At 54.4% G+C, this 17,346-nt stretch overlaps 1 protein-coding gene across 8 annotated transcripts in view; it reads right to left on the bottom strand.

The window, feature by feature from the left end:
* The window catches only part of PAX8 (paired box 8), a 49,666-nt gene extending 44,973 nt beyond the window's left edge, over positions 1 to 4,693 (bottom strand). For 6 of the 8 annotated variants that reach the window (XM_079791741.1, XM_079791740.1, XM_079791736.1 and 3 more), the window contains exons 1-2: positions 4,563 to 4,587; positions 4,127 to 4,229 (exon numbers count right to left, since the gene is read on the bottom strand). Coding sequence is in view for 2 of the 8 variants with exons in the window: in XM_079791739.1 (XP_079647865.1) it covers positions 4,127 to 4,151 (25 nt within the window). In the remaining 6 variants the exon portion in view is untranslated. Of the gene's footprint in view, positions 1 to 4,126; positions 4,230 to 4,562 lie in introns of all 8 variants that reach the window. The other 2 variants (XM_079791739.1, XM_079791738.1) reach the window with 1 other exon arrangement.
* Between the last annotated feature and the right edge of the window lie 12,653 nt (positions 4,694 to 17,346).

Raw genomic sequence — 17,346 nt, 5'->3', positions numbered from 1 at the left:
ACCCTCCTATGTCAGCGAGTCACAAGCCTATCCACGAAAAGATTGTGGGTACACAACTAGGAAAGAAGACCGAAGGGGCTTTAATAATAAAATAAACACGCAGATCTGTTTATAAGGCCTCCCCCCCCCCCCCCGCCCCAGCTCAATACACAGCTCCTGCTCCCTTTTCACGGACACAAATCAGGATTCTGACATCTAGACACCAGAGATCCAGACCAGCTGGCTCCCAAAGATGCCGCCTCTTTTTATGCCCAGAAGGTGGGGGAGTCCTGTAGTGGTTGGGGGTTACTTAGGGGCAGCAGTAGGAATTTTATTCAAAAGGATGTGCTCTGAGGTAGCATTTCGATTTTCTTATATTGGAATGGCCAAGGTTCCTCGCACCTGGCTACCTTTGCTTCTCAAATAAGTTCTTTCATTTTTATTTCCAGCCACCTTCTCCCGCGCCCCCTCCCCCTTTCAGCGGCTTTCTTTCTTTTTCTAATTCTTTCCCTTTCGAAGTAACATATTCTGGAGGATGTGAATGATTAAGCTGTTTGCTCCGAGGTTTGGATATGAAAAGGCATGTCACACCGTAAGTAAAGTTTCACCTTTATACTCAACTCTATCAATAATTACAGAACAAGAAGGACTATTGGTAAATCCGTTTTACAATTTGCTCTTACAAAAATAATGCCATTTATTCAAAGCATCCTGAGTTCTGTTGATTTTACTTTTTATAAAAATTAGTTACAAAGCAGAGTAACTGCCACCATGAAGTCAGCATATAAAGGGATCGTGAGGACTGCATATCCACGGGAAACATAACCCCGTAAAACGTGCACCCATTAAAACTGGAGATCGGAGACCCTAATACAAAGTTCTGACACACCATTATATTAGCAGATGCTCTCCTTTGAACAGAAATATCTCTTCATAATTAAAATTCCATGAGATTGACTTTTGTGCTGTGTTCCTTCCCTTCCTTTGTCCTCTTTAGCAAAATCGGGCAGAGTCCTTTTGGGTACAGACCGATAAAATTAATTAACTTTCCTCCCACCCCCAAAAAGGTCCCAAATAAATGCTTCCAATAGACATCAAAAAGTGTCAATTAGAAATAATTACTTCTTATCAATCAGTGGGGCAATTAAAGTGACAAAGCTTGAAAAGATACTTATCTTAAAACTAATTCACAAGGTAGCTAAATTATCTCCTAATTAACTTACATTCAGGAGGGTGGGAGGATGGACCGCCTTGAAACAAAGATGAATTGGGGAACCCCAATACCTCTTTATGCTCTTCCAGACAGCGTCCATCCCCGGAAGGCCTTATTTTCATCCCAGGCTAGAAACCTGGGAAGAAAACAGACCCTCCCCAAATGCATTTCACTCCTTTCCTCCTTTCTAAAACCCCGGTCTCCCATCTCAGATCTGGGGGGTTAGAGGCGTGCTCCCCCACCATCTGAAGTCCCAGTTCATTGCTTGAATATTCCATTTTCAGGAGCCCGGGACACAAGGTTGCGGGAGTTGTTCCACTTAACTTTTAATGACGGCCTGCTTGCTAAACTCTCTTCTTCAAAGATACAGTATTGTTTGCCTTTTAATATTTATGTGGCATTTATCATTTCCCACGCGTCTTGAATATTTAAAAAATATTTTTGCTTGAGAGGATCTTTGGTCCCCGATGCTACAAAATCCCCACCGGGTTTTAGTGAAGGTTCAGCCCATTGCTAACCAGTGCACACCAGAATAATTCGCTATCGCTCTCCACATCCCTTCAGAATAAAGCTGCAGAAAACATGTACATATATATATATAGTAACACAAAGTAAGACCAGTCCAGAGGAAGCCGAGGGTGGGCTGGTGGCCCAGCACAGAGGTGCGCAGGACACTCGGGAACCAGCGCGCGCGCCTGCCGGCTCCAGGGGCGGCCGGACGGCCTGAGCTCGGTCGGTCTTCCCCTGAGGAAACTTAGGTGGGAGTCTCCAGGTGAAGCCCCTCAGAAATGGAAGTGCAGGGAGAAAGAAGCCGCTAACAACGAAGCGAGAAATGGGCGTACAAAACCAGGAAGGTCAGAGTATGAATTGAGTGAGCTTCACAGACAGGGCAACAGCGTCAAGTAAACTGATCGGAAAGACAGGATCCTCGATGCTAAACCGACAGAGGATTTAGAAGAGAAGCAGGGGTAGCCCGGACCCTCTGACCCGCATTTTAGGCAGTTCTCTTCTGTTGTGTTACTATGGCATTAAACGGAAGGGGAAAGTCTCTTTCTCCCTTCCGCTCAGCTTTATTTCTTTGTTTTTGGTGTTTGTGTGTGTGTGTGGGGGGGGGGGGGGAGGGAGAAGTCCCTCTCGCCCACCCCTAGACGGAAAACGCCTGACCCTCCCCCGCCGGTGCTCCGCTCCCTCCCCAGACCAAGGGCGAGTTGCTTCTAAGCTCTGGGGAATCCGCCCAGCATCTGGGCTCCTTGATTTACAATGAAAACAAATTGTGTCCTTTTTCTTTCTTTTATTCCCATTTACTCTAATGAGTGCTTCTAGAATGGAAATAAGTAGCGAAAACAAAATCAAGCCAGCCCAGGGAACTGCAACGTTGCCTTATTTCCCAAAGGGTCTGATCTGGCGCAGTAAATTCGGGGTCCGAGAGCACCCAGTCCTCCCGCCTCCAGAAAGGTCGGGACAAAGTGGGGTGGGTTGGGTTCGGATTGGAGACCGACTCTCGGAGCCGAGCGGAAACAGCTGGACCAGCCTGGTGCGAGATCCCGCACCCTGCGCGCTGGGCCTGGGAGACGGTCTTGCTCCAGCGGGGCGACGCCCGGTATTGTACCCGTTTTGGCTAAAGACGAAAGGGCCAAACACCTCTCTGGCCTCCGAAAGTGGTCCAGGAGCGCGCGTGGCGCCCGGGAGCCGCTGGGCAAGCAGTGCTGGGTAGACCCTCTCGGACCCGGGCTCCCGGAAGGGTCGGGAGGTTTGGGACCTGCGCCCCAGGACTGACGGCGGTGTGGGGGTGGGATCCTGCTGACTCGGTCTCCGCCAGGCAGCCAACCAGAATAAGCAACCTGCCGCCCCCACCCCCGGGTCTCCCCGCGCCCCACACCGTGGAGCCTGGGCCGGCGGATCCGAGGCTGCGCGCGGAGCTGGACCGCCGCGCTCTGGCTAAATAGAGATCTCAGCCGCGCGCCGCGCGGATCCGACCTCCTTATTATAACAAATGTCCCGTTTGCCGAGCGGACTTCATATTCGCCAAGAATTCATCTGAAATATTGATTTCCTCTCACTTCGCCGGCCCAAATCGATAGCGCTGCGCCCTGGCCCCATAAATCGCCTTCCCAGGGGGCCAACCCGGCTCCATCCATCACCGCGGCCGGACCAGGCTGCTGCCCACACTTGCTGCGCGCCCGGCGGCCGTGCCCAGTGAGCCCACCAGCCTGATTCTAGGGCACCTTCCCAACAGAGACCCTAATCCCCCACTCCGCCCCGGCCTAGCTTGGCCCAGGAGGAGGAGAGAGCAGGTGCGGAGGCTCGGGACCCCGAGCGCGTTTGAAGGCCCTAGGCCCGGCGCTGGCGGGGAAGAGGTTCCGCTCCGCGGGAGCTCAGTCCTAGCAGCTCAGACTCCCCGCGCGCCCGCTGCTCTCCTCCTGCCCCGTGCTCGGCCAGGAGTCGTCCGAACCCCCAACTCACTCAGGGCTCGCAGGCCCCGAAACACGGGCTCCTTTCCCAAGGGCTGGAGAGGTGCGCGGGCTCACAGTGGCGCCCGGGGATCCAGGAGAGCTGAGCGCATCCAGACAAGCGCTTGGTGGTCGGGGCAAGGGAACTGCAAGTCCAGCAGCGCGCGGCCCACCCTCACCCGCCATGCCAGCCAGGGTGGGTGCGAGGGACACCTCTCTGACCCAGCGGAGAGCTCTTTACCCCTCCGTGTGGTCCGCAGAAACCCAGGCCTGCATTGGCAGCCCCGCTGGGCGAGGGAACCTCAGAGCTGGAGCGAGCGGCGAGGCGGCCGCAGCGGAGAGCCAGGCCCCAAGGCACCCCTTCCGCGTCCTCACGAAGGGGGGTCCCGCGAGTCCGGCGCGCGCCCCCCCAACCCCCCTGCCCCGAGCGCACACTGGGACGCACGGCGACTCAGGGCTGGGGTCCGGCCACGCGCGTCCTTACCGGATCTGATGGAGTTGTGAGGCATCCTGAGGATCACTCGTGGCCCGCGCGAGGCTCAGGGAGTCCTCACGCAGGTCCCTGCCGCATCCGCCGCGCCGCTGCCCTGCAGGCCCAAGGGAAAGGGCATGAGAGCGCGTCTGCTGCCTTAGTTCTTCTCCCAGGCCCTGTCCCCCTGGCTTTCGCTTCGTGGCAGGAGTCGGAGGGTTTAGGCAAAGTGTGGCCAACCTCAGTCTGGCCTAGCAAGCTCCTGTGGGACGGGAGGGTCCGGGATTCGGGGTCTGCCAACCAAGTCCCAACTCCAGCCCGGGTGCCCTCTTCCTCTGCCGCCCCAACCTCATCCAGTTTAACTTGGGAGGAAAAACGCTTCTTGGGACCCTCTCCCTTCTCCAATCATCCTTCTCCCCCAGGAAGCTTTCGGTCAGGCTGTGCAGCTTACCTGGCCTGCGGCCTCGGGCCCTCAGTGCCCGGGTCAGCTGCGAGGGTGCCCTGGGCCCTTGTCTCTCCTTGGTCCCAAGTTTGTTCCCATCCACCAGGCATCGCTACCGGTTTTATCCCGCCAGGGCCCTGAGACAAGGGTCTGGAGAGGCTCGCAGCCCGCGGATTGGCTGGCTGGGTGCAGGGGGGTGCGGGAAGGGGAGGATTTTGCAAGGGGGACATGGCTGAGTGGACTCAGGAGTTAGAAACATTCTCTGGAGCTTCTGTTTCCAGCAGAGAGGAGAGGGAGGCAGCTGAGCCCTAACTCAGCAGGCCTGGAGACATTCAAGGAGTGCGATGGAGACCTCAGGCCTGGAGATGAGGGTCTCTGGGTCCTCCCAGGTCACTGGCCACCAGAAGTGAGAGACACAGCTGCTGGGAAATACCCTCTCGCTCCAGGTCTGCTCACAGGCAAGCAGCCTTTTCCTGTGTAGGAGGAACTTTTGTTTATACGCTGGCTTCTTTGGGTAGAGGCTGCGCACCTTCTCAGCACTGGTGTGGGCCTCTTCCAGGACAGAACCCTGAATAGCCCCTGAGCCCACGGCCCCCTCACCACCAGACAGGGTCCACACCCTCACACTACTAGGTTAATGACAATGGTCACAAAACCCATTTCACAGGCTCCCTCTCTCCCTCAACACACACACACACACACACACACACACACACACACACAGCGCCAGCCCTCTTTCTTGCTCCTGGAGGATTTTGAACTTGGGAGAAGAGTCCACAGGCCTGGCGGTGAGAGCCTAGATCTCACCTCACCGTGGGAGGGTGTTAGAAAGGGACAGGACAGAGCCGACCTCTGCTCTTGTCTGCAGAGGTCAGCAGCCTTGGGGAGTGAGGGCCTGGGTGTGGATAAGATCCCATGTGGGACTGAGGAGCCTTCGTGTGGCAAAAGTGGGGTACAGGCAACACTGTGGGGGGTGGGGCAAGGCCTGGATGCTCCTTCAATCTCAGGCCAGGCTCTGGGACTCAGGGTTACAGCCCAGAGGACAGCGTGCTCCCTGGGGCTGTGCTGCCTGGGGCGGCTCTGGAACAGAGGGTGGAGCTGCTGGGTGAGAGAGCAGCGAAGGGGCAGAGGAGACAGCGTATTCAGGGTGTATGTGTGTGAGGGGCAGAAAGGGAGAGAGAGAATTCACAATATTTTTCTTAATTAAAAAGAAGTTCTGTCCTTCAGGCTAATCCACTTCCTCTTCCCTTCTCAGTTCTCAGTTTATAAAAAATTAATCATTTTGTGAAAGAAGAAAGAATATGTACAACCCCAAACGGATCCTCCGCATTTCTTAATGTCTCTAAACAAAAACAATAGGTGCTTTATGGTTTTAAAAGTTCCTCTAAAATTGTAGTTCACAGCTGCTCTGTGGTTTCCCGATGTCTGGACACTCCATTTCTCTGCTCAGAGCCCAGAGAGATGCTCCAAGGCTGTTGAGATGGAAGAGGGCCTCAGCATAGGTCCCACCACCACTGGCAACTGCCCCCCTCACCCCCTCCCACTTCTAGGGGAGCCTGAAAGCCACCAAGAGGCTCCTCTCTCACCCATGAGGCTGTGCTCCAGCGTGAGCTTGACAAGCCCTCATCCCAACAGCTGTGCAGACCTCAGAGGGGCCCCCCAACTTCGGGGCTGAGAGGTACCAGCGGCCATGGAAATCAGGCACCCGCCTATGCTGTTCTCTGGCTCAACAAAACAAGCCCCGCCCCGCACCCCCCACTTCTGACAAAAGTTGTCAAAGGACAAAAACCACTGGTAAGTCATCAAAACGTCCCTGTCTCATCTGTGAGGGGACAGGGGGCCACTCTGCAGAGAAGTTCTGGAGCCAACAGGCCGCAGGCAGGAGGGACTGAGCCTGCCCCCTGCTCTGGCCCTGCTTTCTGGTACCCGTGGGAAGCAGGCCAGGGGCCTTGCCATTTCCCACTTCTCTTCAGCCAAAGCCAAGGAAATGGTTTAATAGCATCCCGACTCCTTGAGGCTGGGCTCGTCCTCTGCAAAATGAAGAGGTTGAAATACATACATATTTTTAAAATGCCTTTTATCACAGTTTTTTTCTCAGACTTTTAAAAATCCATGATTCTCTTAGTTAAGAATGAAAATCCCAAACTTTCCTTCGATGGTACTTCAAATGTCTAACTAATTTTAGCATCATGAGTGAGAGACTCTCGGATCAATGGGAAATTCAGAACCAACACCTTCTTCCCCAGCGCTTCTTTTCAGATTCGATGCCCGCGGCAACCTGGCAACCTGTGGTTTAAGCCTCGTTACAAATTTTTTTTTTAACCCAGTGTTTTTCCCAAGAAAGATGATTTAGTTGCCAATCTGAAAATAAATAGAGGAGAGAAAGTAACTCTGGCTTGTCTTTACAGTTTTGACAGATCTGGCCACAGGCCTGAGTGTTTCATTGTGGAAATGAAGATTCTTTCAGGTTTAACATTCAAAGAGTTTACTGTCCACCCCAGGCAACTGCCTACGTCCAGGTCCAGTGAGTATTCTGTGGTTTTTAAAGTTTAGGTTGATCCGCTGAGCCTTCCCAAGACGGTCTTTTTTTCCGCGGGACCCAGCTGAAATCCACTGAGCTGGTGGCATGGCTTGGCAGGGGGCTTGTTCCCTGGATGTGGGATTTGGGTGCTAAACCACTGTCCCAGGCAAACCAGGGTGAGGTGGCCATCTAGCTGATGGAGCCGGGAAGCGGGTGGTTTGGGGGCCGGTTCATTGTGCAGCTGGAATCCTACCTCCTGGTTCAGGCTGCATGGCCCTGGAACTCCCCGTGGTCCATGGGCCTCTCCCTCTGCCCCATGTACCTGGGGAAAGGCCAGCCTTGGGGGAAGGTTTTTGCCCCCCAAGAACCCTCCTTGGTTACCTGCCCTCCACGATGTGATAAACACCTCCTGGGACTAATGTACACCCTTTGTTTCGACTTAGGAGGTGAGTGGTTCTGCCCTGGCTCCCTGGGATGGGCCCTTTCCTTTCTCTGAGCCTCGGTTTCCTCTTCTTTGGGGTGTGGGTGCAGGTGGGGAGCTGGGCGGGAGGCCCTGTCCTGGCTTTGTTGTGAGGTGAATAGAGTTATGGATGTGAATGCCCTTTGAAAGCCGCAGCTCTGCACAGAGTTAATTATTATTAGACAACAAAGGCAGGCAGCACTTCCAGAGGGCAGAGGGAAAACTGGTCTAAAATTTTGCTGTAGAAGTCGGTTCCTTTAATCCTTTCCCCAAAGCACTGTGAGTTTCAAACAGCCACCTGAGCCCGGAGGTGATGGACAGGTGATTTCCTGTTGGCAGGAAAGGGCCAGGGAGTGCGCTGTGGGTGGAGGTGGCTGTGGGCTGCATGGGGGCTGGGGTGTCCCTGAGGGGACCCGGAAGGAGGGAGCACAGCCAAAGGCAGAGGGGGCCCCAGGTGGGCAGAGCCTCCAGCCTGGATGACTCCACGTTTGCAGAGGGCAGCAGTGCTCAGGGTCCCTTCTCCCCTCAGACTTGCCCAGGGGGTGCCACGGCCACACAGGAGGGCTACCCTGTCCCCACACCTCGGGAAATGGCCACGGCAGGCCCTGAGGCCTCCCGGTGGTTGTGCCAGACAATCAATCATTAATTGTCTTGTGCTCCTCCCCTCCTCCCCTCCGGCTTTCAAAAGCCAGAAATAGAAATACAGGTCCTGGCAGGAGAAAGGAAAGGGCCACCGGTTGTGGAAAGCACTTTGGAAAAAGCCACTGGTGGCAGAGGTCCAGTGGGTTTCAGGTTGGAAAGGTGTTCTGGGCACATCTCTCCGGGGCTCCTTGCCCACGGGCAGCCCCCGGGTGGCTGCCACCTGGGCTGCGGGGGGAGATTGCTGTCTGCAGGCTGTGCAGGAGCCTCACTAGGGAGCAGAGAGGAAAGGGCCCATGTAGAGAGGGGATAACAAGGGTCAGTTTTTTCTGGTAATAGTCGTTTTTTAAAAAGGTAAAAATACCCAGCCTTGTGTCTAAGTTGGTTGGAGCCAACAAATGGTTGCGGGTTTAATTTCTGGTCAGGGCACAAACCTAAGCTGTGGGTTCGATCCCCAGTCCAGGTTCACAGAGGAGGCAACCCACTTAATGTTTCCCTCTCTCTTCCTCTCTCTCTAAAAACCAATGAACATATCCTCAGATGAGGATCTTTAAAAATTATAAACCATGAGCGAGGCCCTTTTTCGACCTGTTTTGCAGATGGGAAGACAAAGCCCCAGGAAAGTAAGCACTGTGTCCCAGGTTCTTAGCCTTGCGTGGATGACGCAAGGTCCAGGGAGCACAGGTGGCCCAGGCCTTCCCTTAAATGATGGGAATCCGGCTCTCCCAGCCTAATTACTCTCCCCTCCCCCACAGCACCCACACTCCTCCCTTCAGGAGAAAAGTTCTGGAACCCAGGGAGTGGCCGGGGTGAGGTGAGGTCTGACCCCGTGGCTAGAAAACTTTCCTGTGCCAGGAGAGGGTGCAGCTCACTCTGCAGGAATGCCCTCTCCTCAGCCAGGCCCCTGCCTCCAGCCAGAGCAGTCCGAGTCAGGCCACAGGAATCCTCCCAGGCCAACGCTGGGCACCTGAGTGGGGGCCTTCCTGGCACTGTTCACGGGGAGGTGCAATGGAAAAAACCCAGGCACGGGCCTTCATCAGACTCATGGCTGGCTTTGTTCTCCATGGCCTTGGAATGCCAGAGGCCCCTGCTCTTGGCACCAACCACAGAATAGAGCCTGCTCTCGCCTGGCCTTCGGCAGTGCCTAGGGGCCTGAGGAAAGGACCAGGCCTCTGGTGGCTGGGAGGTGGATGGCTCCTGCCCCGGAAGGAAGGAAGGAAGGAAGGAAGGAAGGAAGGAAGGAAGGAAGGAAGAAAGAAAGGGAGGGAGGGAGGAAGAGAGGGCGAAAGGGGGGAGGAAGGGAGGGAGGGAGGGAGGGAGGGAGGGAGGGAGGGAGGAAGGGAGGGAGGGAGAGAGGGAGGGAGGAAGGGAGGAAGAAAGGAAGGAAGGAAGGAAGGAAGGAAGGAAGGAAGGAAGGAAGGAAGGAAGACAGGCGCACAAGGGAACTCAGTGATCCTGGACCTGGGCTCTCCTCCCAGTCAGGCGGCTTGCATTCTGCTGCAGACCCAGGGCCCTATGTCTCAGCAGCCCTGAGGAGTTAGGGCTTTGCGCCCGCTTTGGTCTCCAGGCCCAGTGCCCAGCGAGAGGGCCATCCTTGGCGTTGCATGGCCCACATATGAGGATGGACACACCCTCATCTTGAGGGAACTCAGGGCATGGTGCTGGCTTCCTTCTATAACAGCAGCCACCTCTACTATTACTTACTGGTATCACTAAATGCCGAGTACTGTGGCATGCCTTACGTACAACCCATTTATTTTCCACGACACCCAGTGAAGCTGAGTTTGGAGACAACTGGGACGTAGAGGTTGCTCTGGGTCATTCCAGTGCCGCAGAACCAGGATCTGAACTCAGGCTCATCTGAACCCCAAGTCAGCATTCTCTCTACCACCCAGGCTTCCAGGGCATAGACACAATAAATGCTCCAAGAAAACCATCGGAACAAACTGGAAAGCAAACTAGAAAAAGTCTTCTCTGTTAGTTTCAGGGGTCGCCTTGGCCTGTTGGAGGAAGCTTGATCCTTGGTGAGGAGACTTAAGTTTCCCAGGCCATCAGAGAGGACAGACCAATGGAAGGACGGAAGAAAACTGAGGCCACTTACCCCAACTGAATTCCCACGCACTTGGCAAAGCTTAGACACTGGGCACCCTGGTGGCAAGAATGAGTGAATTGTATACCTGTACATTTCCTTTTTCCTTTCTTCCTCCTCCTCCTCCTCTTTCTCTCCTCCTCCTCCTCCTCTTTCTCTCCTCCTCCTCCTCCTCTTCGTCCTCCTCCTCTTCTTCTTCTTCTTGCTTTCCAGCTTTATTGAGATAAAATAGATAAAATTGTAGGGTATTTAAAGTGATTTGAGATGTGTACACTGAGGAAGGGTTCCCCTCTAGTTCATTGACACCTCTGTCACCTCATTTTTTATCATTTTTAAATGGTGAGAATATTTAAGTTTTAATTTCCTAGCAAATTTCAATGATATAAAACAATGTTATCAATGGTGGACACCATGTTTTACAACAGCTCCTCAAACCTTAAACCCGGAGTGGGGCCCGCAAAATCATTTGGTCTGGCCCTGCCAAAGCATGAGGGGTGAGTTAATCGAATGTTTGACCCAATATAGCAGGCTACTTTTAAGTTGATAATTTTGTATAGCCCGCAAATGATGTTATAAATATCTGAATGGCCCTTGGCAGTATGCCCGAGACTACACTGTGGAGCAGAACCTGCTCTCTGCTCAGAGGGACCACCAAGGTCTTCAGGCTCAGATCTCTCCTCCTGGACAATGTTCCTATGGTTCCAGAGGTGGGGTCAGAACGCAACATCCTTCCAGGGAGGTCAGGGTAGGCAGGCTCCTGGTGGCAGATGTCTGACCTTACTGCCTACCCCTGCCTATACATTTTTCTAAACTTTGTTTTAGAACTCTTCATCTTTAGGCATATCGTCTGTGCAGGAGAATTTTCTTATTTTGGTCCTAAATTTACCTCCCTGAGCCTCTTAAGTGTGCTGTGCCCTAATGGCTTCTGTTTGCTTCATCCATGTTCTCAGTCACTTGGTGGACTTTGATCCCATGGGCTCCATGACTTCTGTTTCCATGCAGAGTCACTTCCCTTGGGCTCACTCCTGTGGAGAGTGGAGGGGCCCAGAGTGCAGGAGAGGGGTCTTTTCCCACCTGAGTCCTGGCACATCTGTCCTTCCATAACGCAGAGACAGTGCAGGAGTCACAAGTGATAACTACTGAGTGAGGGGCTGGGAATCTGGCACCAAAGCTGGAATCCTGGCACAGTCCCGCCCTGCTGTGTGACCTTGTACAATCGCCTGCCTTGTCTGAAACCGAGCAGTGAGACTAACTGGGATGACTAATCAGACAAAATGTTTGGAGCACATGGGTGCTCAGTAAATGTTAGTGACTGACAGCTAAACTAACCCTGATAAAGAGGATGGAGTGTTGCTCACAGACCTAAGGTGGTGTCACTGTCACCATACTCAGGACACTAGGAGACAAGGGGCAAAGAAGGAGGAGAACTGAACTTGCAGGTTGCTCCAAAAGCAGAGCACAGGGTCCCAGGCCTGGGAGCTGAGTCCTCACTCCACCCTCAGCTCTGGGTGTGCAATCCCCTGTCCCAGCTCTGGGTGTGCACTCCCCCGTGCCCAGGTCTGGGTGTGCACTCCCCTGGCCCAGCTCTGGGTGTGCACTCCCCTGTCCCAGCTCTGGGTGTGCACTCCCCTGTGCCCAGCTCTGGGTGTGCACTCCCCTGGCCCAGCTCTGGGTGTGCACTCCCCTGTGCCCAGCTCTGGGTGTGCACTCCCCTGGCCCAGCTCTGGGTGTGCACTCCCCTGGCCCAGCTCTGGGTGTGCACTCCCCTAGCCCAGCTCTGGGTGTGCACTCCCCCGTCCCAGCTCTGGGTGTGCACTCCCCTGACCCAGCTCTGGGTGTGCACTCCACTGGCCCAGCTCTGGGTGTACACTTCTCTGGTCTCAGCTCTTGGTGTGCACTCCCCTGTCCCAGCTCTGGGTGTGCACTCCCCTGACCCAGCTCTGGGTGTGCACTCCCCTGACCCAGCTCTGGCTGTGCAATCCCCTGTCCCAGCTCTGGGTGTGAACTTCTCTGCTCTCAGCTCTGGGTGTGCACTCCCCTGGCCCAGCTCTGGGTGTGCACTCCCCTGGTCTCAGCTCTGGGTGTGCACTCCCCTGTCCCAGCTCTGGGTGTGCACTCCCCTGGCCCAGCTCTGGGTGTGCACTCCTCTGTGTCCAGCTCTGGGTGTGCACTCCCCTATGTCCAGCTCTGGGTGTGTACTCCCCTGGCCCAGCTCTGGGTGTGCACTCCCCTGTGTCCAGCTCTGGGTGTGCACTCCCCTGGTCTCAGCTCTGGGTGTGCACTCCCCTGGCCCAGCTCTGGGTGTGCACTTCTCTGGTCTCAGCTCTGGGTGTGCACTCCCCTGGCCCAGCTCTGGGTGTGCACTCCCCTGGCCCAGCTCTGGGTGTGCACTTCTCTGGTCTCAGCTCTGGGTGTGTACTCCCCTGACCCAGCTCTGGGTGTGCACTCCCCTGTGTCCAGCTCTGGGTGTGTACTCCCGTGTGCCCAGCTCTGGGTGTGCACTCCCCTGGCCCAGCTCTGGGTGTGCACTCCCCTGGTCTCAGCTCTGGGTGTGCACTCCCCTGGCCCAGCTCTGGCTGTGTACTCCCCTGGCCCAGCTCTGGGTGTGCACTCCCCTGGCCCAGCTCTGGGTGTGCACTCCCCTGACCCAGCTCTGGCTGTGTACTTCCCTGGCCCACCTCTGGGTGTGCACTCCCCTGACCCAGCTCTGGCTGTGTACTCCCCTGGCCCAGCTCTGGGTGTGCACTCCCCTGACCCAGCTCTGGGTGTGCACTCCCCTGGCCCAGCTCTGGGTGTGCACTCACCCAGTGGTCCTCTATATGCCCAAGACTACACCATGGAGCAGAACCTGCTCTCTGCTCAGAGGGACCACCAAGGTCTTCAGGCTCAGATCTCTCCTCCTGAGAGTGTTTCTGTGGCTCCAGAGGTGGGGTCAGAAAGCAACATCCTTCCTGGGAGGGCAGGGATGGGTGGGCAGGCTCCTGGTGGCAGATGTCTGACCTTACTGCCACCTTCTGATTCAATGAGAAACCAGTCTTCTCCAGTTTTCTTCCTCTTTTTATTTCTTTATTGTTAGCTTATGCACATAATATATCATAAATAATTCACACAGTGGTGATAAATGCCTCCCTTCCCCAGCCTTAGCCTGAGGTAGCCCTGTTATTGTTTTTATTTGTCCTTGCAGACCTCTCCCGTTCATATCTTATGTCTGTGCCCCTGGAAATGAGGACTTTGTTTTCGGGGTGTGCGTTTCGCATGCACAGTAGCAAACTGCATGGAAGTCTGGCTCCGCGGGTGCTTTTACTCCCTTAGCCAATGTCCTGAACATCTTTCCACATCACAACATACAGCTGCCTTGTTCTTTCCAGCTTCTCCATCAGAGTACCAAACATGGATATAATGTGTTTTCAGTAACTGTCCCCCTTCCCATGGGTATTTCTCTCATCTTTTTTCTTTAAAAATATTCTGCAATGAGCTCTTTGTGCACATGCATGAGTATTTTCCTGGAGAACTTGGAAATGAGAAAGAAATGGGATTGTGGGAGCACAGGGTGGGAGCCTTTAAAATAGGATGAAGCCTCGTTTGCCTTCCCTTTCCATTGCTCTGGAATATTCCTTTGGAGATTGAAGGTGAGCAGGCTGGGCTGGTAAGAAGAGGGAGCTGGTGAGGTTCCCTACTCCTCCAGGCAGTGACCTGGTGCACATGCTGAGGGCAGGTGACCTGGCAGGGAAAGCCCTTCCCTCCAGATCAGCCTTGACTGCCCTGAGCTAGCCAGGTAATGAGGGGTGACCTCAGCCTCTGGGATCCCAAAACAAAGCCACCCCCACAGGTCAATTTGGGTGACTGAGTTTAGCATTATAGTCTCTCCTTGAAGATCCAGGAAAGAGAGCCAGAACCCCATGCTTGGGGATCAGTCTCTCTATTCCAGAACCTGAGAAGCCATGAACTCAAAGTCAGAGAGACCAGGCTGTGGCACAGCCCTGTCCTGCCCCAAGCTGTGGGTCCTGGGGAAAGTCACTCACCTGCTCTGATTCCCAGGTTTCTCAGGTTTTAAAGAAGGGCATATATTATTCACATCCTCTCAGCAGGGTGGTGTGAATGTGATTTGTAAACTGGTAAAAAATGTGAGAGATGATGAATTTGGAGCCATTATGACTATGAATATAATGCCAGAGGAGTCCTTCCTCTTTCCTCTCTCCTTCCTCCTCACTCCCTCCCTCCTTCCCTTCCTTCTTTTCCATGAATGTCATTGTACAAATATTTATTGAACATTTGTAGGACCTCATCCTTCAATACCAGACCCAGGGGGACAGTGAAGGCCATCGTTGGACCTTGGAACACGGTGACCAAAACAAGAGTCATGTCGTCAAGGAACAAACAGACAAGTACTTGCAGGGGGTGTGCTGCATGCGGTGATGGGGTGGAAGTGGACAGCGGGAGTGTTCCCCACCTCAAAGAGCAGGCACCTCACACAGGGCTGTTCATATAGATTCAAAGCAGAGACCAGAAGGGAGAGGTGGAACCCACTGGGCAAGTAGAGGCTGGGAGGGAGTGAAGATAGAACATTGTGGTATGGAAAGAAAACAAAGCACGTGTGAGGGTCCAGTGGCCAGGGGCATCAGGCACATTTAGGGAATGAATTCACTTTAGTGCAGTTACAGGGTGTGTGTGTGAGTATATGTTTGTGTGTGTGTGTGCGCGCACACACATAATATACATATATTATACATATATTATAATATACATATATTATATGGTGTATTAAATTATTCCATGTAATAAGGTATGGTGAGCTTGGAGAGATGGACCAGGTAAGTATGCAGGGTTAGCTCCTGAGTCCTTGTAGGTAAGTTAAGGAATGTGGACTTTACCCTGAAAAGCAAAGGGGAGTGTGTAAAGGGTTTTTATCAGAGGGGAAGGAATGGGGCAGCCTTATGTTTTAGACAGTTTTCCTGGCTACAGTGTGGGAGGCCGTGTTCCCATAATCCCCTGAGGGCCTATGGGAGCGCTGGGGGTGGGAGAGCCATGATGGCGATGGGGTGGTGGTAACGTCAGAGTCAACGATGGCCTTCACTGTCCCCCTGGGTCTGGTATTGAAGGATACCTGTGAAGACCAGGCTCAGTTTAAGCGCTGGCCCTACCTGGCTTCCTGTCCTCTGGAGACAGAGCTCGGTCCCCCAAAGTGGTAGCCACTGCGGGTGGGCGATCTGGCTTTCCCCCCGGTGGCCACGAAAGCTTCTGTCTGATTGCAGTCCGTTCAGGCGAAAGAGGAGGCAGGTGTTGGCCCAGGACTGAGTGCACAGGTGGGCTGACAGGATGGGGAGGAGGTTGGGCCTAACCTTGCCCCGGGTTTGGATTTCAAATCCCACCCCATCTAAGCCCTGACAGAGCAAGGCTGGCAGGAGGAAGGAGGGTGGAAAGTCACACAGGACATGTCTGCCCCTGTGTCTGTACAGGGCCCTTACAGAGTCTTGGCCGGGAGTCAGGAGGTTAGGGTAGAGGCGCAGGGCCCTGAGGAGGTCACTCACCTGCCTGGGCCTGGGTGTCTTGTCTCTATGAGGGGGTGGGAGGTGGACGGTGTTCTGGATCTCAGGTCACAGTGCGGAGGAGCAGTTCCCAGAGCTGTGCCCTGAGCAGAACCGAAGCTCTCCACACGTGTTTTCTCATTTTCCATACAAAGTGCTCAGGAAGGCGTCCTCCTCATCCCCTGGAGCGGGCTCTCGTGAACTCCTGTGTGCAGAAGCACTTGGAAAGCCCACAGGTTGTGCTAATGCTGCGGACCGATACACCTCGCTTTTCCCAGCGAACACATCCCATCAAATCCATTATCTCGTGAATGCACTTGCCATGCTGGTGTGTGTTCCTATGTATTGCTATTGTGTCTTCTATATAATAATGTAGGATACTGTATGGAAGACATTACCGCATATATTAGAGCAGGCATGACATTCTAATATACTCTATTATCTTCCAGGGCCCATCCAGGCTTCCTGGCACTCAGGCAGCATGACAAGTTCTTGCACTGCCTTCAAGTCCTGCTCCACCACACAACCCGCTCAGTGCCCTCATAGTCTCCTCCCCTCTCCCCTCTTATTCTGCTCCCGCCATGCTGGCCTCTGCTGTCCTCACATCCAGACCTTCATGCTGCAGCTTCTCCCTGTTAGCTTGGCGCTAGTTCCTCATCTCCAAGTGTTGCTCATCTCACCTTTTCAGTGACCCTCCAGTCCCACTGAGGCAACCCTCTCTCCACCTATTTCTCCTGACCATCTGGCATGTCATATATGTCACTTCCTGTGCATCCCTGTCTCCCCCAGGTAGGTGAGGGGTGTGCTCACTTCTGTCCTCAGTGCCTAGAGCAGCGCCTGGCACACAGGAGGTGCTCCGTAAACCTTTGTGCTGGCCTGATTGATGTCTCATGGAAGGAATGTGAGCGGCGGGGACAACTCGATGACCTCACTGTGGCAGTGTACACCCAGGTGCCAGGCACACAGCAGTTCACAAGACAAACACTGGGCCAAAGTCTCACCCAGGCATGCCCGCATTGGTTGTTGGCAGCTGGTGGTTGAAGCAGAAACTCAGTAGCCTTAACATTTACCCGAGGATGGTGTCTGCCTGTCTCTTCTTCGCTCTGGGCAGCTGAGGGTCCCCTGAGTAGACTCTGGGTGGGAGGTGGGCTCAGACCCTGACCAGGGCCAGGAAGAGGTACAGAGGGAGGGGCTCCCCAGATCCCCGGGCAGTGGGAGACAGCCAGACCACCCTCCTCCTCGCTGGCACTCAGTCCTGCACCGAAGGCTCCAGAACTCTGGGCAAAGGTCACAGCACCTGCTGCCAGGGGAGCATGTGACCATCTGAGCACTGCTGAGTTGGAACAAGCCACACAATCAGGTCATTGTGCTAAACATGCAGGTCCCCTGGCCAAGCCACGCCCCATTCCATCACTGCCAGACCTTCCTGGAACCCTGATGTACAGGGGCCCCAAACTGGGGAGGGTGTTGTCTCATGGACCTGGGGGAGGGGTCTGCCCTGAGGCCCTGGGGGAGGTAGATGGGAGCAGGAGGCCAGAGCCGGGTTGGCTTCAGGCCCA

The sequence above is a fragment of the Cnephaeus nilssonii genome (assembly GCF_951640355.1).
Source record: "Cnephaeus nilssonii genome assembly, chromosome: 15".
Taxonomy (NCBI): Eukaryota; Metazoa; Chordata; class Mammalia; order Chiroptera; family Vespertilionidae; genus Cnephaeus; species Cnephaeus nilssonii.
Note: the sequence above shows the minus strand (reverse complement) of the source record. Positions and strands in the feature narration are given on the sequence as shown.